Source organism: Nomascus leucogenys, chromosome 16 (genome assembly GCF_006542625.1).
Source record: "Nomascus leucogenys isolate Asia chromosome 16, Asia_NLE_v1, whole genome shotgun sequence".
NCBI classification, from domain to species: domain Eukaryota; kingdom Metazoa; phylum Chordata; class Mammalia; order Primates; family Hylobatidae; genus Nomascus; species Nomascus leucogenys.
The window spans coordinates 77,094,465-77,121,629 of NC_044396.1; the positions used below are offsets into that span (position 1 = coordinate 77,094,465).

The window sequence follows — 27,165 nt, forward strand, 5'->3', positions numbered from 1 at the left end:
AAAATTCTACCCTGGCCTCGATGCTCTCATGGCCAGGATTCCAGGTTACCCTTGTTCTCCACTGAGACTCCTTTAAAATCCTTTCTACTATGATAGTGAAATAATCAAAGCCTGTAAAGTCTTTTCTTCCCTTCAATATCAGAATTTGAGGCCTTCTGACAAAAGAAATAACATGAGAAAACTGAAGGAACCTGAGAAATCCTTTAGTCTTAATTTTACAGATAATGCCAATGGGCTGGCTTGGGACAAGGTGTAGCTTGTGGCAGAACCAGGACTCAAACTTTGCCTCCTGACTGCAAATCAATACATCTTCCCCCACCACTAGCAAAATGACTGTCAAACAGATTTTGGCTTCTGGGTTTGGTTTGGTTTGTTCCTTCCTCTCCAGGGAAGGACATAACCATAGAGATCTAGGGTGGAAACATCTGTCTTGCTCTCATCCAAGTTGTTGATACCCAAGTTACCACAGTAGGATGGCAGTGATATGGTGTGGCTCTGTGTCCCCACCCATACTTCTTCATAGCAATGTGAGAACAGACTAATATAGGCAGCTTCCTTTTCAGGGTAATTTTCATGCAGAAATGATTTATGATTTTGAGGGAGTTAAGCTTATGGCAAGGCTATTACCAAAAAGGACTGGATAATGATACAGTTGTGGGGACTTGGGGCAGGACTCAGGTTGCTGAGGAAGATACTAGAAGGAGCAGCTTTGTTAAGGAGTCCTACAGAAGGAATGCTGTGGACCCCCTAGGGCATCTGGGATTGGAAGAGGATGGTGAGACACCGAGAAACTTCAATGGTACATGACACAGATTGTGTGGCCACTACATTTGCCACTAGTCTGGCTATCACCACGTGCCTGCCAGCTTGTTGGGGGTGAGCTATTACACCTAGCAGAGTCATCTCTTAACTCCAAACAGGGTTTTTTACAGGGTGAATACACAATTTTTGAATCATAAGCAGAGATGACTTTGGGTACTAGTAATACTATTTTACTGAAAATCTGGAGTTGCACAAATAGTTCTTCAGAACATAAAACTAAATGGATTTATACATAACAGTTACATTCGGCATTTATGAGAGGCAGTACAAAAATTTGTTCTGCTTCTACATGATATAAATTGCATGTAATACCATGATTTAAACAATATCAGTTATATTAACTAATGCCATGAGATACATCTTACCCGGAACGTCTGATGTTTCCCATAATAGATGGCAAAAAATGCAGTTATATGAGCGACTGAGTTTCTTTTCACCTTCAAATTCATTTTAGTGATGGTGGGAAGATCTAAGGACAATCCTTCCATTGAAGAAGTAGGAAAAAACAGTTATAGCACTGTTCTGAACTCATCAAAAATGAAATTAGGCACATGTGCTTCAGCAACCTGAAAAATAAAAGAATTAAATTATTCATGGTGTTATAGTTGAACAATTACAAAATTTTCATACGAAAAAGAAAAGGTATCCTTGGAGCAAGGTGAATAGAAGAGGAGACTCCCATGGGCAGATGACTCCTTGAAACAGCCCCTTTCTGCTTCTGGTGCCCCCCTGGACTAGTGTCTTATTTCTGGGCACTGCTAACATTTGAGGGGATGCAGTACAGCTCTCCTGCCTCCAAATGTGAGCTTCTTGGCTCTTAAAGGTACCTCGATCTGTGAGGAATGTTCATGCCTCTGGGAAGTACCGACAAGTACTCAGGTCACCTAACACACTTTATTAACTGATGACCAACAAAGAAGAACAGGATGGCTGGCAAGTGATGGGGTTGGAGAGGTAGGGGAGGGCAGGAATGAGAATGAGATACCAAGGCCAGAAGGGGAAGAGCAGGAAGGCCCTCAGAGGCATGCATTCCTGAACTGTTCTTAGGCAAAGTCCTGAGAAGACTAAATTGGGTTGAGTTGGGTAGAATGTAGAGGTAGGTGATCTCCAAGTGCTGGAGATGAGTATTTTTTAAAAGCAGTGTTTAATTTTTTTTCTGATCATAAAGGTATCACCTGCTAATGAGAGGAAATTTAGCAAATGCAGAAAAGTATAAAAATTATTTTTACAGTGGGTGGTAAGCAAGGGGAGGGAGAGTATTAGTACAAATACCTAATATATGTGGGGCTTAAAACCTAGGCTGGGCGTGGTGGCTCACGCCTGTAATCCTGGCACTTTGGGAGGCTGAGGTGGGTGGATCACGAGGTCAGGAGTTCAAGACCAGCCTGACCAACATGGAGAAATCCCATTTCTACTGAAAATAAAAAAAATTAGCCGGGCATGGTGGTACACGTCTGTAATCACAGCTACTCAGGAGGCTGAGGCAGGAGAATCACTGGAACCAGGGAGGTGGAGGCTGTAGTGAGCTGAGATCTCACCAATGCACTCCAGCCTGGCGACAGATGGCACGTGTATAATACCTATGTAACAAACCTGCACGTTCTGCACGTGTAGCCCAGAGCTTAAAATTAAAAAAAAATTTTTTTAAATCTTAATCCCTTAGAGAAAATAAAAACTGGTAACTTTTGTACTGAATTCTTCCAGTTTATTTACATATGCAAACACACACACACACACACACACACACACACACACACACATAATCAAAATTAGGATCATATAATATTGTGTCCTTCTTTACCTCTGCTAAATCTTACATTATGAACATCCTTGTGCACATATCTTGGTAAACCTTTGCACATATATCCAGCAGGTAAAATTCCTAGCAGTGGAATTGCTGGGATCAGGGTAAGTATATTACAAATTTTTTTAAAAATAGATAAAGCTAAATTGCCCTCCTCAAAGGCTGTCAATTTACATTCCAATTAACGGCACTTACAAGTCCCATTTCTCCAAATGCTTCCAAATAGTGGGGGCCCAACATTTTACTTTCACCACCCTGATAAGTGGAAACAGTAATTTTCTTATTCTTTGGATTTTTGTCCCTTGAATCCAAAGGTTTGTCATTTCTATTTCTTTTCTTGAAAACTGCCTCTTAATTTCCTTTGCCCTTCCCCTGCTTTTTTTCTATTGGCTTGGACATCTTTTTCTTACTGAACTTGAAGATTTGAAGAGCACACTATAAACCAAGAAACTAGTCCTTTGTTGGTATTTCCTCGTTTGTCTTTTGTTTTTTAATTGAGACGCTGACACAGAATTAATTACATTCAGCATTTATAAAAAATCAAATCTCTAAATCTTTTTCTTTATGGTTTCTTCTTTTGGTTTTATACTTAGGAAGTTCTGAGAGCTGATACCTATTTGCCTAAAATTTCAGCTAATTTATTTGTTTCATATTTCACACTAACCCTTTATCTGTAATTAATTTTGATAACACAGGAGATGTAAAGGGGACTAAGTTGCTATTTTTTAACTGTGTGAACTTACATCTATTGACTAATATTCCCTTTCTCCCTTAATTTGAGATGCTACTTTTCCTTATGTACCATTGTATGCATAGGGTGTGTTTCTAGGCTATATATTCTTGCTCATTGTTCCTTCTATTTAGTTGCATACCAGTACCACCCTATTTTGGTTTCTACAGTTTTACAGTGTTTCAGTACTTGATATAATGTTTTTAAAATGTTTTTTTAAAAAAAGGACTTGCCTAAGTCCTATGACATTTTAAAAAATATATTCTTTGAAGTTAAAAAAGTACCTGAAATCTCGATTGTAACTGCAGTAAACCTATAAACTAGAAAGAACTGTTATCTCTGTAATATTAAAGGACCCTCATTCAGAAACATGGACTTTCAAATTTTATATTTAAAATTTTTATAGTTTTTTAATAAAGTGTTCTTTCATATTTCTTGTAGAGGTTATTCTTAGCTATATTATTTCCCTGTTATTTCTGTGAATAGGTCCTTTTTCACACTGTATTTTTTAATCGATTAGTGTATTTATTTTATACATTTATTCTGTAGCCAGCTTGTTTTCTGATCTCTGTATTATTTTGATAGTTTTTCACATGATTCTATTGGGTATTCAAGGAAGACAGTTATCCAGCAATCCCACTACTGGGTAACTACCCAGAGGAAAAGAAGTCATTATTCAAAAAAGATACCTGCACATGCATGTTGACAGCAGTACAATTTACAATTGCAAAATCGTGGAACCAACCCAAGTGTCCATCAATCAGTGAGTGGATAAAGAAATTGTAGTACATACATACCATGGAATACTACGCAGCCATAAAAGAATGAATTAACAGCATTTGCAGTGACCTGGATGAGACTGGAGATTATTCTTACAAGTGAAGTAACTCAGGAATGGAAAACCAAACATCGTATGTTCCCACTGATATGTGGGAGCTAAGCTATGAGGACGCAAAGGCATAAGAATGATACAATGGACTTTGGGGACTTGGGGGGAAGAATGGGGGGGGTGAGGATAAAATACTACAAATATGGTGCAGTGTATACTGCTCAGGTGATGGGTGCATCAAAATCTCACAAATCACCACTAAAGAACTTACTCATGTAACCAAATACCACTTGTATCCCAATAACTTATGGAAAAATAAAAAAGGAAGACAATTAATCTCAAATAATACAGAGTTTGCCTTCTTTCTAATATGCATTTTATTTTCATTTCATTTCTTACTGTCTTGCACCTGTATAACAAAAGTAGTTGCAAGAGTCTGTATAATTGTCGTGACACTGTGACAGTCCTGACTTTAATGGGAATGCCACTAACATTTCACTATTATGTACTGACATTGCTAGTTAATTTTAAAAGTTCATCTTTGGCTCATGTTGTAAGAAAGTATCTTTGATTCCTTATTAATTTTTAAAAATCAAATGATTTTCAGTATCTACTGAAAGTTGTATTTTTCAGTATTGAGCTCTCCACTTTGAGCTAAAATTTAACGAAGTGGAATTACTAATGAGAAAGGGAGAGGAAAGAATGTCTTGGCAGGTAAAAAGTAGTCTGCCATTTTTGGAAACAGTGCTCATATATACATTCAGTTGTGAACTTAACTGTACTTGCTGTGGGAACCAGGTCAGTGGAGAGAGAAAGAACAAACCACCATGATTATTTCTTTCCTCTGGCCACTTAAGGAATCTCTCCTGGCTTGCCTATTTCACTTAACTCCTGAACCAGATGAGCTGCTGACAGGAGTACATGGTGGAGAGGAAGAAGAGGCGGGAGGGGCATTGTGTTAAACTCTGCAAGGCACTTCCCATGGTGGAAAAGGCAGGGACGTTTCAGAGCTGGGGGTAGAGCAGTGGCGAGAGGCGCAGAGGCATCTGCTGTGAACGACCTATTGGACTTCACTCCTGATGAATCCAGGGCCTCTATTATTAGCATCTTTTTACAACTAGGTCATTAATATTGTTCTTTACTATCTATCACTTACCCTCCTGGGTAGCTTTGTGTACCGAACATAATCCTCCAGGAACAGAAGGGCACCCACAACATCTGCGGGAATTTCAGGTATCTTCTGGCTGTGATAGAGAACAGTTTAGATCAATTAACTGCTTTGCACATCATAAGCCCTTTTGGTCAGAATCCTGAAAGACTAAATTACCAACAGATCACCTAATGAAGTCAAAGATGAACAAAAACACTAAGCATGCTCTTGATTCCTGTCAAGTTGTTACCTTGCTCATGTGTTTCCAGGAGCCTACCTTATAGGGTAAATGTGAGCTTCTCTATACAGTTTCCATGAGTGTTTACAACACGATCCCTGCTATCTATCCAGACTCATCTCCCTCTGTTTACATGATTCAACACCTAGCAGGTCCCATACTTTCCCATCCCTGCACACTTTTTTTTTTGTTGTTTTTTTTTTTTGAGACAGTTTTCACTCTTGTCGCCAGGCTGGAGTGCAGTGGCATGATCTCGGCTCACTGCAACCTCCGCCACCCGGGTTCAAACGATTCTCCAGCCTCAGCCTCCTGAGTAGCTGGGATTACAGATGCGCACCACCAGGCCTGGCTAATTTTTTGTATTTTTAGTAGAGACGGGGTTTTACCATGTTGGCCAGGCTGGTCTTGAACTCCTGACCTCAGGTGATCCACCCGCCTCGGCCTCCCAAAGTGTTGGGATTACAGGCATGAGCCACCGCACCCAGCCTGCACACTGATTTGAAAGTAAACTTCTAGACATTGTTCAAGTCTCAGCTTGGGTACTTCTCCTGTGGAATCCTCCCTGATTCTCCTGGGCTCTCATAATAGTTAGTAGCATTCTCCAAGTCTCTTAATTTTTCAATTGTGTGCTGGGTTCCCATCAGCAATATAAACTCCTTGAGGGCCTGGGTCATATATTCGTCTTTGTTTCTCCAGCATCTGGAAATGTGCTTGGCATGTACTGCATATTTGAGGGTATCAAATAAATACAGCATCTAGCAATTTTTCATATGGGATTTTACTCATGTATTCATTCATTCAGCAACTACAGTGCCAAGCACTGTTCCAGAGCTGGGAATACAGCAAAGTACATGCCAGGCTCCTTATAGAGCTAACGTTCCTTCTTGTTTACATCAAAAGGAGTTTTTAGGTGTTAAAATGATTTCCAATTCCTGTACCAATTGGCATTTTCTAATTAACAAATAACTTTTAGTACTATTAATACATTACTGGTTAATTTTGCTGATGAACTGTTGCTTCTGAATGCGTTAAGAGTGACTGTACCTGGAAAAATTCTCCTTGCTCTCAATCTTTCAATCTGTGACCAGGGCTATATTTGCTCTGCTTGGAGCAAGAGAAAGGAAGGAATTCCCGTGCATCACAGGTTCCTTAGATTCCTTTGCTCTGCTGAATCAGAAAGCCTGAGTTACAGCTGGTCTCCTGTAGCCTGATCACCACCCTCAGGGTTGCCAATAACATGCTGGACTAGAGCCACACTTAAGCCTTTACTGCCATTAGTGAAAAAGAAATAGAGGAAGAAGGACCTGTCCAAGTTGACAGCTAGGGAGCTATGATTGGGACAGCCAGGTGTGTGGAGGTTACTTGCTAATCACCCCCGCACCATGTGAGCTGGAGTCCTTCACCTCCTCTCTGGGGTCCTGGGCCAGAGGCGCTGGGTTTTTATGAGCCTACTGCTTTCCTTGCCAACTGACCTCACTTCGTGATTGTTACAATTTCATTTTTGAGACTTTATCTTTGAGTTCTCTTCTATTTTTCAATTGTTAAAAAAATCTGTTTCTGAAGCAAGTCTCAACATCTATTCCAGGAAAACACCAGTGTTTGTGGTTCGATTCATTAACTAAGAGGAGGAGGAGCTGGCCTGACTGCAGCTCATGGGAAAGAATGACATTGGGGTTTAGAAAGAATGCAAAATCAGTATGAGCCACTGGTATGCACTGGATGTCAAGAAACCCATCATTGCAAAGCCGAGATCATGCCACTGCACTCCAGCCTGGGCGACAGAGCAAGACTCTTATTAAAAAAAAAAAAAAAAAAAAAAAGAACTAATCACTGCAATTGTAGCTGCTCTACTGTCCACAGAGGGCCCAGAATGAAGACGTGTAATACTCCTCTGTGCCACAGGGAGGGCTGTGCTTGGAATCTCACTACAAGTTTGGGAAGCCACATTTTAAGATGGTCAAAAACAGATTGGAATACCCAGAAAAAGTCACTCGCTATGGTGAGTAGCCTCTAAACTGCAAGACATCGGGAACAGGTGGAAGGGGCTTATCTAAACATGGAGAAGACCTAAGACAACAGATGCACACAAAATCGGAAGTGATGTTGCAAAGGAGGGAGGCTGCATTATTCTGTATGATTTCAACAGGTAGGAAAAAGTTCAGCGAGTGAAACATCCAGAGACACAGGTTCTAATAATCACAATCAGGAACTTTCTAATGAGAACAAGACTTAGCCAGTGGACTGTGCTGCCTAGAGAGGTGGCACGAGCCCCCTCCGTGACAGTGTTCCAGCAGTGGCTGGATGACTACCTGTCAAGGATGTCCTAGAGCTCATTCGTGCACTTGGTGGGAGGTCAATTACATGACCTCAAAAATCATTTCCAGTTTTAGTACTTAGTAGTATTTTGTGTGGACTTAGAAGATCGCTTTGGTTCGTTTTATTTTTTTTGAGATGGAGTCTCGCTCTGTCACCCAGGCTGGAGTGCAGTGGCACGATCTCAGCTCACTGCACCTCTGAGGCCTCCTGGGTTCAAGCAATCCTCCTGTCTCAGCCTCCTGAGTAGCTGGGATTACAGGTGGCCACCACCATACGTGGCTAATTTTTGTGTTTTTTTTAGTAGAGATGGGGTTTCACCATGTTGGCCAGGCTGGTCCTGAACTCCTGACCTCAAGTAATCCACCCACCTCGGCCTCCCAAAGTGCTGGGATTACAGGCTTGAGCCACCGCGCCCAGCTGCTTTGATTCGTTTTTTACATTATAGTGGCAAAAATGACCAAGCAAACATGACAGCAAAGGTTATTTAGCCAGGCTGACCCTTTAGGATAGCAGAGGAGGAGGCACAGGACCCAGCATCTCATGGAAATAACTTTTATTCTTTATCCCAGAAAAGCCACATTTAGGGGCAGGGGAAAAGAACTGGCAGGAATTAAAGCTTTATAAGCATTGTATCAAATAGCAACTCCTGTGAAATTTGCTTCTCTACATGCAGACACTGCCCAGGCTTTGACACACTGACATGTTCTCTGACTCCCACTGAAGTGAGTGGAATCATCTCTTGGCAGTGGCCCAGCAGGAGTGCAGGGGCCCGCTGAGATTGAAGAGCTGCATCCAAGAGTGCAGGGGAACAGGGCTGCACTTTCCTCCCCATGGTAATTACTAATCTGGGTCCTGAGTCCCTCCTGGAAAATCACTGTGAGTAGACCGGATGGAGTTCTCCTGGCAGGGTGACTAAGGATGGGCACACCCGTAATTGCTCTAAACAAGCAGGTATGCCCTGACTTGCTTTACAGAGAAGGGTGAGCAACCATTTCCCATCTCTGTTAGGGCGATAAGAGGAATTTGGCAATGCGAGGTTTAAGTTAGGTTTTGTGACAAGAAGTCCCATGTAGTCCTGGTTGGTCTTCTGTACCTTGTACACTGCTCCACCGTGGAGCAGATAAACTGGCCGATCAGTGCCAGGAACTGCTCGGTGTACCGGGAATGGAACTGCTTCAGTAGAGTGAGCAGTCCCAGGACAAGGGGCGGCCAATCAACCGGGTCGGTTGGTTTTCGGCAGACCATTCCTGCAAGGGAACAAGTTGCAACACCATATGAAGTACTTGCCTTCGGCAACATTCATTAAATACCAACGCTGTGAAGGTCAAAATGTTTGGGGCCCATATCCTTGCTGGCAGATGATATTTTGGAGGGAATGACAATTCTGGGCCATATTTTGAATTAGCCACAGGATTGGTAGGGCATTCCAGTGGTTTGAAGGATTCAAAACCAATAAAACAGTTACTAAATTTTGTAATTATCATTACTGGTTCTTTTGAATTACTCAATTAATATATACTATTGTAGCAATTTTTAAAGATATAGATAAATGTAAACGAGAAAAAAAATCACTACAACTGGCTTCTGTTAACAGCAGCATGACATACTAGATACCCTGAACTACTATCTTAAGTGAAAAGCTGGATAAAATACTTTTAGAGTATCTTTAAACAAATGTTGTTATATACATATATATAATCTAGATCTAGATTATATAATATATATAATATATATAATCTAGATCTAGATTATATAATATATATAATATATATAATCTAGATCTAGATTATATAATATATATTATATATATAATCTAGATCTAGATTATATAATATATATAATCTAGATCTAGATTATGTAATATATAATCTAGATCTAGATTATATTATATATAGATTATATAATATAATCTAGATCTAGATTATATTATATATAGATTATATAATATAATCTAGATCTAGATTATATTATATATAGATTATATAATATAATCTAGATCTAGATTATATAGATTATATATAGATTATATATAATATAATCTATATATAATATAGATAATCTATATATAATATATATTATATATTATATCTAGATTATAAATTATATATTCTATATAGATTATATATTATATATAGATTATATAATATATATAATCTGCAGATTATATATAATATATATTATATATATTATATTTTATATATATATTATATATAATCTGCAGAAATTAAGAGAGTGGAAGAAGGACATTTATGAAGTGAATGAGTACCAAAGCTAGCCTTTACACTAAAGATTTTTTTTAAAATTGGAGATGGGGTCTTGCTATGTTGCCCAGGCTGGAGTGCAGTGGCTATTCACAGGTGCAATCACAGCACATTATAGCCTTGAATTCCAGGGCTTGAGCTGGGACTATACGTGTGTACCATTGCACCTGGCTCTACACTAAAGATTTCTGCCAAAATGTGGAGACCCTCACCTCTGCCTGGATGGCTGCATGGGAAACCAGAGATGGAGATTAGGGTCTTCCAGAAGAAACACAATGTTGAAAAAGAACAGTGTTGGGAAGGTTTTAGGCTGCCTGATTTCAAGCTCTCTGCACAGTTTCAATAATCAAGACACTATGGCATAAGAACAGACAAATAGATCAATGGAACAGAATAGAGTCTAGAGATAGTCCCACCCTTCTATGAGTACTTGAATAGTCACAAATATGCCAAATAATAAAAAAAGATAAATCTTTTAACAAATGGTACTGAAACTGGATAGCCTTATGGGGGAACAACAAACCTTGACCCCTATCTCGTACTGTACACAAAAAACAATTAGAGATGAACCACTGGCCTCAATGTAAAAGCAAAGACTACAGAACTTTAAGAAAAAATATCAAAGATATCTTTGTGACCTTGAAGAAGGCAGAGATTTCTTTTTTTTTTTTTTTGACATGGAGTCTCACTATGTCACCTAGGCTGGAGGGCAGTGGCACAATCTCGGCTCACTGCAACCTCTGCCTTCCAGGTTCTAGCGATTCTCCTGCCTCAGCCTCCCAAGTAGCTGGGATTATAGGCGTGCGCCACCACACTTGGCTAATTTTTGTGTTTTTAGTAGAGATGGGTTTCACTATGTTGACCAGGCTGGTCTCAAACTCCTGACCTCAGGTGATCCTCTCGTCTCGGCCTCCCAAAATGCTGGAATTACAGCCACTGTGCCTGACCTGGCAGAGATTTCTTAGACAAGACAAAAAGGAATAATTATAAAGGAAAAAAATGGATAAATTGGACACCATCAACAGTAAAAACTGCTCATTAAAGTTACCAGTAAAAAAATACATAGATAAGCCACAATATTCTCAAAACATGTATCTAATAAGGAACTTGTATCCATAATATATACATAACTACTACAACTGTGTAATAAAAAAACAATTTAGAAACGAGCAGAAGACTAGAACAGGCACTTCACAGAGAAGGATATAAGGAATGGCCAATAAGCACATGAAAAAGTGCTCAAATCATTAATCATCAGGGAGGCAAATTAAAGCTGCAACAAGATACCATAGATACCCATCAGGATGGCTAAAATGGGCTGGGTGCCGTGGCTTATGCCTGTAATCTCGGCACTTTGGGAGGCCGAGGTGGGTGGAACACTTGAGGTCAGGAGTTCGAGACCAGCCTGGCCAACACGGTGAAACCTGTCTCTACTAAAAATACAAAGATTACCCGAGCATGGTGATGCATGCTTGTAGCCTGTAATTCCAGCTACTCAGGTGGCTGAGGCAGAACTGCTTGAACCCAGGAGGTGGAGGTTGCAGTAGGCCGAGATTACGCTACTACACTTCAGCCTGGGTGACAGAGTGAGACTCTGTTTCAAAAAAAAAAAAGAATGGCTAAAATGAAAATGACTGACGCCACCAAATAATGGCGAGGATGTGGACTACACATATACTCACTCTTGGTGAGAGTGTAACTGGCACAACCACTTTGGACAAAGGGTTGGCAGTTTCTTATCAAGTTAACTGGTTAGACAGACCCTCAGATCCCATATTTGAGTTCTTGTGAAGACTGGGAAATCTCTTCCCCAAACCACAGAAGCCTAAACAAGTGATCCTGAATAACCTAACCTAGGCCTTGGCAATTCAGAACATGGAGGAATAATCCTAACAGGACTCAATATGGAGAAATAATCCTTTCCAGGTGGAAAGCAAGAGTGATGTTAACAAGAAACACTTCTACAACTAGCTCTACACCACGAAGCTCCTTTCTTCAAACACAGACCAAGCCAGGTATGCATTTCTTAGGTCAATGTTGACAACGGTGTTTACAAGGTTAAATAAATGTTTTTCGGATATACAGTTTCAAGGCTCTCTTTACAGTTTCAATAATCAAGACATTATTGGCATTAGAAAAGACAAACACATCAATGGAACAGAATAGAGAGTCTAGAGATAGTCCCATCCTTATATGAGCAACTGAATATCCACAAAGGTACCAAACAATTGTTCCTTCCTCAGTCCTACTGTAATTTAGTTCCTGCACTAACACATCAGTCTTATTGATGAGAAGAATTATAGTCAGTTATAAATACTACATTTCTAGGATACGTAAAGATTTTGTTGTGTTATGTTTTAAGATCTGGGAATTCCAGGGAGAGTGATACTTTCCATAAGCAGCTTTACAATCAAGGTGCCAGGCCCTAATCATATACATAACGAAAAAAAATATTAGAATGAGAAGTCAACAAAGTTATTCTTTAATGAAAAGAAGATTCTTTCTGCAGTGACAGTTCATTATCAAGAATCATACATTCCTATTGAATAATAACATAGGGAGAACAGAGAGAGAACATGAATCTCTGAATCTTCAGATGAACCTTTACATTACACTTGGGATGGCCCTTTAAATTGATTTTGACCAATATATAGAAAGGGACTCAGCACCTGTTGGGCACTCAGTTTGCAGTAACTTGGCCAAAGTCACATAGGTGATAAGTGGTGAAGCCAGATTCCAAACACACATTGGTTCCCTCCCTCCTACAGCAAGTATTGATTGAGGAGATCATGCTCTGCCTTCTGTGACAATCACAGGCATTGTCATGGAAGCAGTGTCTAGAATTAATGATTACTTTTGAATGAGAATAAAAACATTAAAGAGATTCCACATTTTCACCCTAAAAAAGCTTATGAAATAGGAAAATACTGTAAGGAAGAAATATATTTAGGAATCTCTAGTTAAGAAAAAGTGATTACATTTGTAGAAATGCTCTTATAATGCTTTTAAAGTAAACTAAAGTCTATAGTGGATTTTTAAAAATGTCATTTAGCTGGATACAAAGTTTGAAGGCAGAGGAAACACTTTGGTATCTATTATGTAACTACAAAAATATTCTGACCAATGACAAAAATAAATTAGGGTTATATTCCTGGAGAGAACAGACATATTGAAAGGCTTTGGTGTCTCTTGTTTGTACTGAATATTCTGACATATAATCATACATAAAGTATTAAATATTCATGTATAAATATTAGTCTTATCTCCTTAACTATATTGTTACTTTTCCCATCATGGTTCCAGATACACAGCTGGCACATGCATCTTGTTGAAAGAACAGAACATCAACCAAAAGAAGTTTCTTTCGCACCACAATTAGCTGCCTAAACACTGAAGAAGAGAATCAAAATAAAGGTCCCTCACATTCTACAAGCTGGACAATGAACCCTTACTGAGGTAGACCATACTTTGTTGATTTTAAATCCACTGTCCAGGGCTGGGCACAATGGCTCACGCCTGTAATCCCAGCCCTTTAGGAGCCGAGGCAGGTGGATCGCTTGAGCCCAGGAGTTGGAAACCAGTCTGGGCAACATGGCAAAACCCTGTTGCTACAAAAAATACAAAAAAATTAGCTGGGCATGGCAGTGTGCACCTATAGTCCCAGCTACTCAGGAGGCTGAGGTGGGAGGATTCTTGAGCATGAGAGGTCAAGGCCATAGTGGGCTGAGACTGTGCCACTGTACTCCCATCTGAGTGACTGAGACCTTGTCTCAAAAAATAAATAAAATAAAATAAAGAAATAAATAAGTGTACTTAAAAAAAAAAATAAATCCGGCCAGGTGCGGTGGCTCACACCTGTAATCCCCAGCACTGAGGGAGGCCAAGGTGGGCAGATCACCTGAGGTCACGAGTTCGAGACCAGCCTGGTTAACATGGTGAAAACTCTCTCTCTACTAAAAATACAAAAATATTAGATGGGCGTGGTAGTACGTGCCTGTAATCCCAGCTACTTGGGAGGCTGAGGCAGGAGAATTGCTTGAACCTGCGAGGCGGAGGCTGCAGTGAGCCGAGACTGTGCCATTGTGCTCCAGCCTGGGCAACAAGAACAAAACTCCATCTCAAAAAAAATAAATAAATAAAAATAAAAATAAATAAATCCACTGTCTACAGTTCATAAGAGGCATTGTATTTCAAAGGCATAAAGACTCGAATTTCATAAACATGAATTTAACTAAGAAAAGATCTCATATCTGACATAGGCATTCGATACAGAAAGCTATTTAGTTAGATGTTAATCTGTTGGTATTGTTACTCATTGCAAATAATAAATGTCATACGTACCCAGATTTTTGTTGTATTGAAGTTTTGGCAACTGAGCGATTAAAAATAGAAAGTTTACAATTGGAAAATAGGGTAGGCGCTTTGTTGTTATGTATATCTGGAAAGAGAAAGGTAAGAAAAACGGATGGTTAATTCACATTGCACAATACCACAGAACAGGTTTCCAAATGAAAACCTTCCATTTTACTTCAATTTGCTCTTTGGCCTTCCTGAAATGTGGATGGTTCCATATTAATTTGCTGCCTTCAGAGTTTTATTTAACACACCTGGCCCTGGCAACATAAATACCTGTATCATAATTTGCCCTTCTGGAAAGAAAACAATTTTGCTTAGAAAGACTTCTCCCCTGAATCCTGTTAATGTCATTAATAAAGGGAGGGAGGAACGAGTGATGAGCAAGAATGGGAGGGGAAGGCAAAATGAAGAGCAGTCGAGGCAGAGCTGGAGGCGAATATAGGGGGAGTGTGGGAGGGAGAAGAGAGAGAGAGGGAAAGAGGGAAGAAGGAGAGGAGGAGGGAGAGTGAAGGGAAAAGATCCATGTAGCAGTGAGTGGTGGCATCTAAGTAGAAAGACAGCAAAGTTCTTCTTGTCATTTGCTGTCCCCTAGGCAATGTCACAGAGCAGTCTCCCAGATGTCACGGCAGAAACTATAGTCAGGACGTACACGGCCAGGTCGAGACTCCCAGCTGGCCGATTCCATAGGAGACAGGGTAGCACACGGGTCAGAAGCAGGGGCTCTGGTCAGACTGCCTGGCTCCTCCAATTGCTAGTTGGCCTCTCTGAGCCTCGGGTTCCTCAACTCATAATGGCGTATTTCATAGGGCTTGTTGTGAGATGAAGTGAGATAATCCACCATCAGGGTTAAGACAGTGCACTTGTTATGCAGTAAATATTCAAGACATTAGCTACTATTCAGGTTTATAATCTTTTATCCAAAACACAAGGGATAATACAGATTTCAGATTTTCAAATTTTACAGATTTTAGAAAGATAATATAGGGGTTGGGGTAATGCACTATAATCAAAGTTACTATAATCAAAGTCTGCAATAAAGTATAAGAATGTTTACAGTAAGGAAGATAAATAACTAGTATAAACAGCCTTATGTCAGCTCAGGACAGATTTTGCCATGCAAAGAGATTTGGCACCGAGTTATGAAAAAACTTTCAGTTCTTAGAGGTTTTCTGAGCTCACAGCTGCAGGGAAGAGTTTGTAGCTTCTATGATGACTGGGATTACTGTCAGCCACAAGGGGGAAGCACCTTTGGCAAGACAGATCAATGCTACCATTTTGGGTCTGTTGGGCCTTGATGATTGAACGGCAAACCCCAGTGAAACCCAAAACTAATCTCTTACACGGATGCAGCACCTTCCCCTTTGTCATGAGCTTTCACCAGCGCTATAGCACTTGATTCTCACAGACCTGAGCCAGGCGGGGAAAGTGTGATGATTGCTTAGAAAGGGCAGGGAACTGAATGGAATGAAGGCTCTGGGGTCTGAATCCAGTTTCCTCTGGTATTTCTGCACAGTAATCTGTACCTGGGCCAAATACCATTCTGTACCCCCACCCCCTGCCATTAAATATTTTAATTATTCACCTTATTCAGTGGGTTGTGAATGCCAGCTGCCTCCAGATAGGCTGTGATTTCATATAAAAGTGTGTTATCTTCTTTGGGGTAAGGAAGTGAAGGGTCTTGATAGTGGGCTTCAATGTCTGCTAGGAGAGCCCTAAATGAAGAAAAACCCCAGAGATAAACATTAGTGAGTAAATGAATTTATACAAGAGTTAATATAGGGCAGTGATGTAATCTTTTCTAGCCTCAGTTTCCTCATCTGTAAAATGAGAGCTTGATCCCGCTAATTCTCAATCCATGCCTGTGATTGGTTTTAAGTGGAAAATTTGACCTAGAATTACTTTATCTTTTGGAATCAACCTCAATCAAATGCATTCACCATTCAAATTTTCATGTATTGACTGAACTGTTCTTAATACCTGCTTTGTCAAAAGCACTGACTTGGTGAGTGAGAAGCACGGATTATTTATCTGTAAGTAGGCAGCCTCAAACGACAGCAGGTTGCTGGTGAGGCGGAGGATATGAGTTCCCTTTAGGAACTTTAGGCCTCCATAACCACTCTCGGTAATCAACACACTTCCAACTGCCCTCTGGATGATGAGTGATCAGCCCTGTAAAAAGCCAGTTGTGGATTTTGGTAATAATTGCTTTCTAAAATCTGTGCAAGTATCTAGCAGTGTCTGGTGTGTCTCTCACTCACTCTCTCTAATGAATTCATTTATTCAGCTGACATGTATTGAATCATGTGATCACTCTCTCTAATGAATTCATTTATTCAGCTGACATGTATTGAATCATGTGATCAGTACATGTCTGCTGAATACAAGAATCCATTAGAGAGAGTGAGTGAGAGACAGAGATAAATGGAGGGACAATACTGAGGAAAGAGGCTCCGAAGACAGATTTGATTATCCATGGCAAGGAAGCCTGTAAGTTCAGACCTCCCACCCAAAAATAACTTAAAAGAGTAAGAATTGAAGAAACTGGGGTGCGTAGATGATAAACAATCCAAGCCCACGGATGGCTGTTTCAAACCCTGGCACTTACTTATTGAGATTCTCCAGAGCAGCTGCCAGATGTTTAGAATCAAACCGACAAGAATAATTTAATTCATTGGCAATCTGTTGTCTCAGAATCTGCATCTGCCCAACCTGTGCACAAGCAAGAGAAAGAACAGGTAGTGCACTCAAGCATTTCAGAGTGACAGTGAGGAGGTAAACACAAAGATGACAATTCTTCACTGGGCCTTCACATCACTCTACAGGAAAAAAAAATAAGGATTTCCTGAATTGATCTCTTGGCTAAGACCAGCACTGGACCTAATGGAGCACCAGAGGCCTTTCAAGGAATGTCTGGATGGACTCCCATACCCCAGCCTAAAAATACCCCAAAGTCTATGATTCACAAAGTGATCTATTAATGTTCAGTTGTTCATGTATCAAAGGTGTCTTTTTTGAAGCTATATTTTTAACCTTTTGGAATAAGTGCTCCAAATTTAGTAGCTGCTGTGAGAAGTCTTACTTACTTCCTTTTATTTATCCTAAATGGAACTTTCTCAAGCTCTAGGAATGCCATTTCACACTAGTATTCTCAAACTGGGTGAATATTAAGTCTGTCCACATGCCACTCAGGATTATAGGTTCCATAATTATCTGGATTAAAAAATAATCTACATAAAATCTTTCACGAAAATTTTAACAATGATAGCCCCTTAATCCAGGGTTCTTAATTTTGTGTGTGTGTGTCTGATATGGTTTGGCTGTGCCCCCACCCAAATTTCATCTTGTAGTTCCCATAATCCCCATGTGTCGTGGGAGGGACCCAGTGGGAGGTAATTGAATTATGGGGGTGGTTACTTCCATACTGTTCTCGTAATCGTGGGTGAGTTCTCATGAGATCTGATGGTTTTATAAGGGGCTTTTCTCCTTTCGATTATATTTCTCTTTCCTGTTGCCATGTGAAGAAGGACACGTTTGCTTCCACTTCCACCATGGTTGTAAGTTTCCTGAGGCCTCCACAGCCATGCTGAACTGTGAGTCAATCGAACCTCTTTCCTTTATAAATTACCCAGTCTTGAGTATGTCTTTATTACGTGAGAATTGACTAATACAGCCTTGGACTCCTTTGGGAATCTGGTGAAGCCTATGGACACTATTTCAGAATAATGTTTTTGAATGTACAAAATAAAACATAGAGGGTAACAGTGGAAGCCAGTTGTAATGAAATACAATTAACCATTCAAAGAACAAATCTGTGATATAGAGTTATGCTAGGATGGTGGATTAACTATGGTACTTTAAAAGTAGCTATGAGCATAAATGATATTTGGAGATTATCTGCAATGGTTGGATGATAGGAAGCGATCTTTGGGTCAGGCTTGAGAGAGTTCAGTTTGCCCTCATAATGTTGTCTGCATCATAAGGTCAATAGCACACTCTAACTTTTTCTGCCTATAAATGTCTTCTTTTCTACTCTAGACAAAGTATTCCTGAAAGACTGGCAAAGGGGAGTGAGGGAGGTGGGGAGAGGAGGGAAGCCAGCATTATAATGCAAGCAGCAATAAGGTAGAAATAAACACATTTCCTCTGAGTTGCTGGGGGCAGAGAAGAGTTAAGGAAAAGACAGTGGCTCACACCTGCAATCCCAGCACTTCAGGAGGTCAAGGCAGGCTGATTGCTTGAGGCTAGGAGTTTGAGACCAAGCCTGGCCAAAATGGTGAAACTCTGTCTCTACTAAAAATAAAAAATTAGCTGGGTATGGTGGTGGACACCTGTAATCCCAGCTACTTGGAAGGCTGAGGCACGAGAAACACTTGAATCCAGGAGGTAGAGGTTGCAGTGAGCCAAGATTGCGCCACTGCACTCCAGCCAAGGCGACAGAGCGAGCCTGTCTCCAAAAAAAAAAAAAAGAAAAAAGAAAAAAGAAAAGGAGGGTGGCCTTCTCTAAGAACAAAAGTTACTTAGCTAAATGGAGCTTGTAATGGTCAAAAGTATTAAATGACCTCAGATGCATTATTTTTGAGCACTATTCGTACAAGACTATTATTCTATTTATGTGAAAAATATCAATCCAAAAATGCTATTTATAAATAGGAAGTGTTTTAATTTATAGAGTAGCATTATTTAAAAATTAGAATGCAGCAAATCCAAGAAAACAGTAGGTTCTTTCAGGCCATGTAAAAATGTCCCTGAAACCCTGTATCTGGCCCATATAATTCTTTGCTTAATTTTCTATGTCTAGTATACTCTGTGTCAAGGATCCTCTTGAAACTATCAATCTAGAACTGAAAGTAGAAATAAAGTCAGTTTAATATAACTTGCTCTCGTTTAATGCACAATGAGTCATTGTTAGTGACATTTTCTATTTTTGGTACTCACGTACTTCAAGCTTTAATAAGCTGCTGAAGAGGCTAAGGAGCCTGGGATGGATGAGAAACTTATTCTACCTACTCATTTGCCTCTTTGGAGATATCTGGCTTATTCTTTCTCCAAGATTTTTCTAGAGTTGCACTGTTGAGTACAGCAGCTCCTAGCCATGTGTGGCTATTTACTTTTAAATTAATATGAAATAAAATTAAAAATTGCATTTCACTGTCCCACAACTCACATTTCATGAGCTCAATAGCTACACAGGGCTAGGAGCTGCTGTCATCATCGAATAGCACAGAACATTTCCATTGTTGTTCCAGATCATTAACACTGGCTCAGTGACTGTAAGCACCCTAATTCAAGACAAAAAGACAAATTTGTCCTTGGGGGCTTTATTTAAAGATCACTGACTCAGACACAGTCACGTGGCTGTTACTGAATTACTGGCAACTATAACCAATAAGGGTCTGTAATAGCTACTGGACTGAGACCCCTCCGGTGAGCAAGGGGAAAAACCTTCCAGTTTCTTGGAAGAATCCCTGTAATCCCCCTAACGCCTCCTACAGAGTTGGGACTCACACCTGTCCAAACTCGGGTGATTTCTTATTCCTCCTAATTTTTTCCAGCAATTAGAAACTTGGCCTGGGAAGCGCTCAATATCTGACAATCATGAGGCTAGGGGAAGGCAGACCCACATCACCATAGGACATCTAGCAGAGCCATGGGCTCCTTGCCTTACCCATTCTGTTTAGTGATCCAAACAACAACTACTACTACTCCTCTTCCTCACCAAAATTATGGGAAATACATTGTGAATTTGGCTGAGATACCAATGAGTGCTGTCTCAAGAGAAACTTATATAATTGGGAATCAGAGACTGGAACTTTTCAAAATTCCCTTAGCACTCTAGAATTCTAGACTTTTCTACTGCACGTGATACTTTTGACCACAAATCATAGTTTTCCACCGAGAAGTCTATTCTTTCCTACTAGATTGTGAGTCGGCTTTCTGAGGAGACCAGTCGTGTTTCATTTAACTGTCTCTCACAGCAACTGACAATACCCTGGGTATAATGGGTGTGCAAGAATGGGCCGTTGATGATCTCGGATTATTAGATGATGAAAGAAGACTCGCAGAAGATGCAGGGGTCCCTGGGAGCTCCTACTGCTGAGTAAAGGCAGGAAAGTAGGCAGCTGGATTCTAAAATAAGTTAGACTTCCATCCAGCAAATTAATCTCTTCGTCTTTCTTATTCATTTCCAAAGTAAGAGTGCTTTATGCATAGTATAAGGATAATTTATGCCCCAAAGAACCTGGTTTCCTAATATCTATGCAGACACAAGAGGGGAGAGAGACAATGTTCTGTTCTAACAGCAGCTTGGAGCAGATGAGGTGTGTATAAATGAACTTGGTTATGTAAGAAGGGAGTATTACTGTGCAAGGAAAAGTTCCATTTTCATATACAAAAGCACCTCTAGCCAAAAGGCATTTTACAAAGAGCCAGTTTTCTTGAACAAAAGGAAAACGCTAGGCTCCTAAAAAGCCTAGTCAAGAACAGATCCAGAAAGGGAGATAAACAAAATGAATTTTAAAATGATAAACTGAAGTATTAAAATATTTTTGATTTAATGATGAAAGAAGAGTAGCTTTCTCTGGGCAACAAAGTTACAAGAAAATTAAAAATTAAAAAATGTAAGTATTGACTGTACACCCTCTCTTCTACAACATACCTTCATTATAGCCTCGAGATACGCAGTCCAAATCTTCTGTGTTTTGGCAATGGCGGAAAAATAAATTTTATTTGAATTTGCTGAAAAGTTAAAACATAATTTTCTCTTTAGTACATTCGTAAAGGCTACAGTGTCATCCCCGCCTCAGGCTAGTTTCAGGACACTCACCTACAATACTTTTTAGGGGACTGACAGCATTCATGAGGGTTTTTAAAGTGTCCTGAACAGTTCTGTCTCTCAGGATAATTTTCTGAAACATACTGAGGAAATTCTAAAAACAAGAAGGCATGGTCAAAGAACCAAACATAATGAATTAAATAAGCAAATACTCCAGTTACCTAAAATGCTATGCAGAACAGAGGCTGGGCCTAAGTCACACAAAACCTCTAAATAGGATGACAGCAAAAAAAAGCAACTTCAGGTTCCTATTAGAAACATCCCTTGCTAGGAAAAGTCACTGGCTTCAAGGATTAAAAAGTCTTATCTTCCCAAACTGAAACTCACAAGAACAGTCTAGTCCTGAAAGTACTATGCTGGCCAAACAAATTCTAGTTTATTCCCAACTCTTATCTACCCAGTAGGTATCATATGCCTAAAGTCACCGTTAAGAAATCATGGAAGAAAGGTTAGGTGAGTTCAAACCACCCAGTAAGATATGTTCTTGCCTCTCCCCCTGGGTGGCAGAAAACAGGCATGAAAGTCAAAAGGCTCACCTGTAACTCTTTTACAATCATAAAGCACAGAAGCCTGTCTAAGCCATTTAGACCAAAGGTCCCCAAGGTGGTCTGGATTTCTGAGAAGAGGCGGCTGCTGGTCACTTCCTGATGAGTTTTCATATCATACCAAGTGTTCAGCTGGTCTACGTGACATGTCATTCTAAAATGAAAACAACACAAAAACCCCAGAACGGCTCAGAATTCATCCTTAAAGAGATGTTAGGACTCAACAGGGCATGCGGCACCAAATACGAAGAACAGGAGTTACATGATCTGTGTTTTCTAACCTCTGTATTCAGGCACCCAATGCGTCTTCCCAGTGACCACCCAATGGAACAGGAAGGTAAAATTCAGTCTGATCCCCTTTTCCTGCCCTATGCCATATCATTGGTTTCAGTCATTTATTTCCACTGAGTTAGGGTGTTGACTTGGAGTCATGCTGAGAAGACAAGGTTAGGTTCAGCTGTCAGGCTGGAAGACTTTAGAGCCCATTTGTCTCTCTATGCAGCCTTCCTTTAAATTTCCAGTTTGGAGACAAAACAAGACCTTGTGTAATTTCCATGTGGTAAAAAAGGAACCTAGAATCTCCATACACTACCTAACATTTGAGACTATGACGACAAAGCAATTTGCTTTTTCCATCCAGTTCCTCAAACTTGTAGATGCCATTTTCTGGTCTTCTCCAAATGATTTAGACTCAAAAGTGTGACGATGACAGTGACAACAACCAACCATATTTACTGGGCACTTATTATGCACCAGGTGCTGTGTGTGCTAAGACCTTTCCATGTGTTATTTCATCCTCATAACAGCTCTGTGGAATACAAACCATTTCATCCTCATTTTATAGATAACTGAGGCTCTCATAGGTCTGACCACCACCCTTAACCACCATTTCAATGGTTTTCAAATATTGAGAGAGGGACCCTGAGTCCCTGGTAGAGCTTGTTTGAAATACAGATGCCCAGCTTCCATTCCTGGAGAATCTGATTTAACAGTTCTGGGGGAGAGCTCTGGCCTTTGCATTTTCAGCAAGCTCCACAGATGACATATCCTACTGTCCAAAGCCACCACATACCTTTACCAGAAGGGGGCGTGAGAAGGAGTTGAAAGAGCCTAGAAACCAGGGAGGTTTTAAATCAGGAAGTAAATAGGGAGAACATAACAAGAGGATTCCCAAACTGCTTACAACTTCCATCTGCTTGCTTCAAAGACTCCTTTTGCCACTGAGTACACTCTGATGTGTCACTGGGGAGGCCCCCAATACTGATGATAAAATTCATATATGATGTGGAAATTCTGTTCAAACTTAATCCTCTCTGCCTGCACTAATAGGGCACTGGGTGGACAGTTTTATAAAAAGGCTTCGGTGATTCAAGGGTACCAAGAAAGAAGGAGCTATAGAACTTTTTGAATCACTTACTCTTTTTGTCCCATGAGCCAAAATTCCTTATTTCTGCTAGAAATTTTGGAATAAGGTTATATATAGTTTCTCAACTTTCATAAGTTTCGAAGGACAAAATACGCCTGGATTAGAAAGAAGATAGCACAAAGGATCCACGTCCTAAGAACATTTAACTCACACAAGATCAACTACACGTGCCTGGGTGGTCAGAGAACAAAGATAATCGCTTTTTTCCTGGGTAATTCCCCCAACCCTTCTGCTCAGTGAGCCTGTGCCCAGAGGTGGACATGAGAACCTGCTCTTCCCCAAGCTGATCTTAGTTGGTACTGAGTTCTCCTGAGGCTCAAATGAAGAAAAAGGAGGAAAACTTGCTCAACTGGACTTACTAGAGGCAGCATGCTAGTCTCTGCCGTGGTGCTCACCTAAAATATTCTCAGGAGCAGTTTTAATTAAATGAGATTTTCACGCAGTTACTGCTGAACATAGAGCCCAAATGACCCATCTGTAGACTGTGATTGGCTGTATACAAAGCTATGCAGTCTGCCCTTCACAGTACAATGCCTAGGAGCTGGGCTCTGGAGTCAGAGGGACTGGAGTGTATTCTGGGTCCGTCATTTATTAACTGTGTGATGCTGGGCAAATGAGTAAGCTTTTTTGTGCTTCAGTTACTTCATCTTTAAAATGGGAATAAGAATAATGCCTATCTCATAAGATTGCTGTAAATGGGTTAATGACTGGATGTGTATAACGTGCTGAGAAGAGTGCATAGATAAGTGTTCAATAAATATTAGTTGTTGCTATCAAAAGTGCTTGTGTGTTAAGGTAAGAATCGTTTTGTGGAGACAGGGGGGCGGGGGAGAGATTAGATTCTTCTAAGGAGCGCGCAACCTAGATCCCTCACATGCAAAGTTCACGCTCCTAAGAGAATCTAATGCCGCCACTGATCTGACAGCAAGTGGAGCTCAGGTGGTAATGCTTGCTTGCCCATCGCTCACCTCTTGCTGTGCGGTCCGGTTCCTCATGAGTGATAGACCGGTACCAGTCTGCAGCGCAGGGGTTAGGGACCCTTGCCCTAAAGGGTCAGAATATGAGTTGACAAGTGCAGGACCCCCGTGATTGGAATAGGGGCTGTGCCACAGGGCCACAGGTGCAGATGAGACTGCCTGCAGTATTCAGGGCTCTGTAGAATTCAGGTACACCTACTTTGGGTCTGTGATCCGCAGGATTTCTCTGCAGAGTCGACCAATAAACGTTACAGACTCATCCACAGGGGTAAACTTGGGTATGGGAATATGAGTGGACTGGTACATGCTTTGCCAATCTTGAATCTAGAAAACAAAACCATCAATATTTAGTAAACCTTTGATAAGATAACCTAGTTATCCCTTTTCCACATAATTTTACAAAGATAATATTGCATAAAGAGTGACAATAAAGGTTCTTTGTTTTGTTTTTTTTAGATGGAGTCTCGTTCTGTCCCCCAGGCTGGAGTGCAGTGGCGTGATCTCGGCTCACTGCAATCTCCACTCCCTGGGTGCAAGCGATTCTTTTGCCTCAGCCTCCTGGGTAGCTGGGATTACAGGCACCTGCCACCATGCCTGGCTAATTTTTGTATTTTTAGTAGAGATGGGGTTTCACCATGTTGGCTAGGCTGGTCTTGAACTCCTGATCTCAAGTGATCCTCCCACCTTGGCCTCCCAAAGTGCTGGGATTATAGGCATGTGCCAGGTCTGGCTAATTTTTGTGTTTTTAGTAGAGACAGGCTGGTCTCAAACACTTGATCTCGGGTGATCCACCTGCCTTGGACTTTCAAAGTGCTGGGATTACAGGTGTGAGCCACTGTGCCCGGCTTGGTTTTTTATTTTAGAGACAGGATCTTGCTCTGTTGCCCAGACTGGAGTGCCGTGGTGTGATCACAGCTTGTTGCAGCCTCAACCTCCTGGGCTCAAGCAATCCTCCCTCCTGAGCCTCCAAGTAGCTGGGACTACAGGCATGAGCTACTGTACCTGGCCTGTTTCTTGGTTTTGAAGAGGAAACTTCTAAAACTGCATTAATAATAGTCTCCCAGAAATAACACATAAAACATTTATAAAAAACATTGTGAAAAGGTGAGGTGACAAAGGAGAAGCGAGAACTAAGATGAGACATGGGAACTTCCGGCTTTCTGTCTTATGAGTTGACATGCATCCATGTAATATAAAAATCCAAAATATCATAAGGCTGGAATAGACTTAAACTTTTGAAAATGTCACCCAAATCATGTCAGTTCCCACATAAAAACTTGCAGAGAGGCTCCTTGTTAACCACTTACTAAAATCAAACTTCTCAGTTTTGGCACTTAAGCATTTGGTATTCTTTTTTTACCCAATTAAAGAAATGGGCAAAGGACTTTTATGCATATTTTTCCAAAGAAGACATACAAATGGCCAATAAGCTGTTCAACACCATTGGCATTAGAGAAATGCAAATCAAAACCATGATGAGATACCTTCATGTGCACTAGGGTGACTATAATTTTAAAAAATTGAAAATAACAAGCATTGGTTAGGACGTGGAGAAACTGGAACCCTTGCACACTGCCGTTGGGCACGTAAAATGGTGCGTTACTACGTAACACAGTTTGGCAGTTCCTCAATAAGTTAAGCATAGAACTACCCATTATAGGTCCTAGTAATTCCACTCCTCAGTATGTACCCTGTCGAACCCAAACAAAGGAGTCCTAAAAGTCTTTTGAACTGTTAATCACTTGGGTTATAACAATTACAACAAACAGCTTCATTCTGTAGCCATTTAATGGTGTCTGCCTTCTTAGGACAGTGAGCTCCCAGAAGTTACGTGCCATGTCCACTTTTCTGCAACCCTCCTGGCTCCTGAAAGTACTCTGAAGGTACTGAGACTATCTAGTGTTTACAGATTTTTAGTAAATAAACTTTCTTGTTGACATTTCTGAGGTTTGGGATGTGTACTCTAAACATGAGAAATAACAAATATAGTCAAGAATTTTAAAATTTATTAGATACCTTCGTTCTTAGGAAGTTATTACACTCTTGCTCCACGTTGTAATTTATAATACGAGATACTTCTTCCTGCCAAATCTTCAGACCATAAATGTTGACATAGTCCTGTATGTATTCAAAAGAACGATGGAATCCATCCATGGTCGCTCCCAACTCTTTCAGCTTGGGCATCAGTTCACTTGGCTGTGGAAAAGGGGAAACATAAAGCTCTTACACTGGAGTAGATTGCCAACTATTCATTCTAATATCTAACTAGACTTTAAATAGTATAGCAGGCCAGATGCAGTGGCTCCTGCCTGTAACCCCAGCACTTTGGGAGGCTTAGGCAGGAAGATCACTTGAGGTCAGGAGTTCAAGACCAGCCTGGCCAACGTAGCGAAACCCTGACTCTACTAAAAAAAATATAAAAATTAGCCAGGTGTGGTGCGTACCTGTAATCCCAGCTACTTGGGAGGCTGAGGCAGGGAATTGCTTGAACCTGGGAGGCAGAGGCTACAGTGAGCTGAGATTGTGCCACTGCACTCCAGCCTGGGCGACACAGCCAGACTTAATCTTAAAAAAATAAAAAATAGGCCGGGCTCATGACTGTAATCTCGGCACTTTGGGAGGCTGAGATGGGCGGATCACTTGAGGTCAGGAGTTCAAGACCAGCCTGGCCAACGTGGTGAAACCCTGTCAAAAATACAAAAATTAGCCAGATATGATGGCAGGCGCCTATAATCCCAGCCACTTAGGAGGCTAAGGCACGAGAATCGCTTGAACCCAGGAGGCGGAGGTTGCAGTGAATCGAGATTGTGCCACTGCACTCTAGCCTGGGAGACAGAGCAAGACTTTGTCTCAATCAGTCAGTCAATACTACAGCAGCT

At 40.6% G+C, this 27,165-nt stretch overlaps 1 protein-coding gene across 5 annotated transcripts in view; it reads right to left on the bottom strand.

The window, feature by feature from the left end:
- The window catches only part of WASHC5 (WASH complex subunit 5), an 89,655-nt gene that overhangs the window by 20,585 nt on the left and 41,905 nt on the right, over positions 1-27,165 (bottom strand). For 2 of the 5 annotated variants that reach the window (XR_004026218.1, XR_004026219.1), the window contains exons 19-29: positions 26,303-26,482; positions 24,486-24,610; positions 21,875-22,037; positions 21,330-21,432; positions 21,162-21,241; positions 17,112-17,215; positions 16,089-16,218; positions 14,492-14,588; positions 8,983-9,136; positions 5,342-5,429; positions 1,188-1,388 (exon numbers count right to left, since the gene is read on the bottom strand). Coding sequence is in view for 3 of the 5 variants with exons in the window: in XM_030795267.1 (XP_030651127.1) it covers positions 1,332-1,388; positions 5,342-5,429; positions 8,983-9,136; positions 14,492-14,588; positions 16,089-16,218; positions 17,112-17,215; positions 21,162-21,241; positions 21,330-21,432; positions 21,875-22,037; positions 24,486-24,610; positions 26,303-26,482 (1,281 nt within the window). In the remaining 2 variants the exon portion in view is untranslated. Of the gene's footprint in view, positions 1-976; positions 1,389-5,341; positions 5,430-8,982; positions 9,137-9,176; positions 9,324-14,491; positions 15,315-16,088; positions 16,219-17,111; positions 17,216-21,161; positions 21,242-21,329; positions 21,433-21,874; positions 22,038-24,485; positions 24,611-26,302; positions 26,483-27,165 lie in introns of those variants that run through there. The other 3 variants (XM_030795267.1, XM_030795268.1, XM_030795269.1) reach the window with 3 other exon arrangements.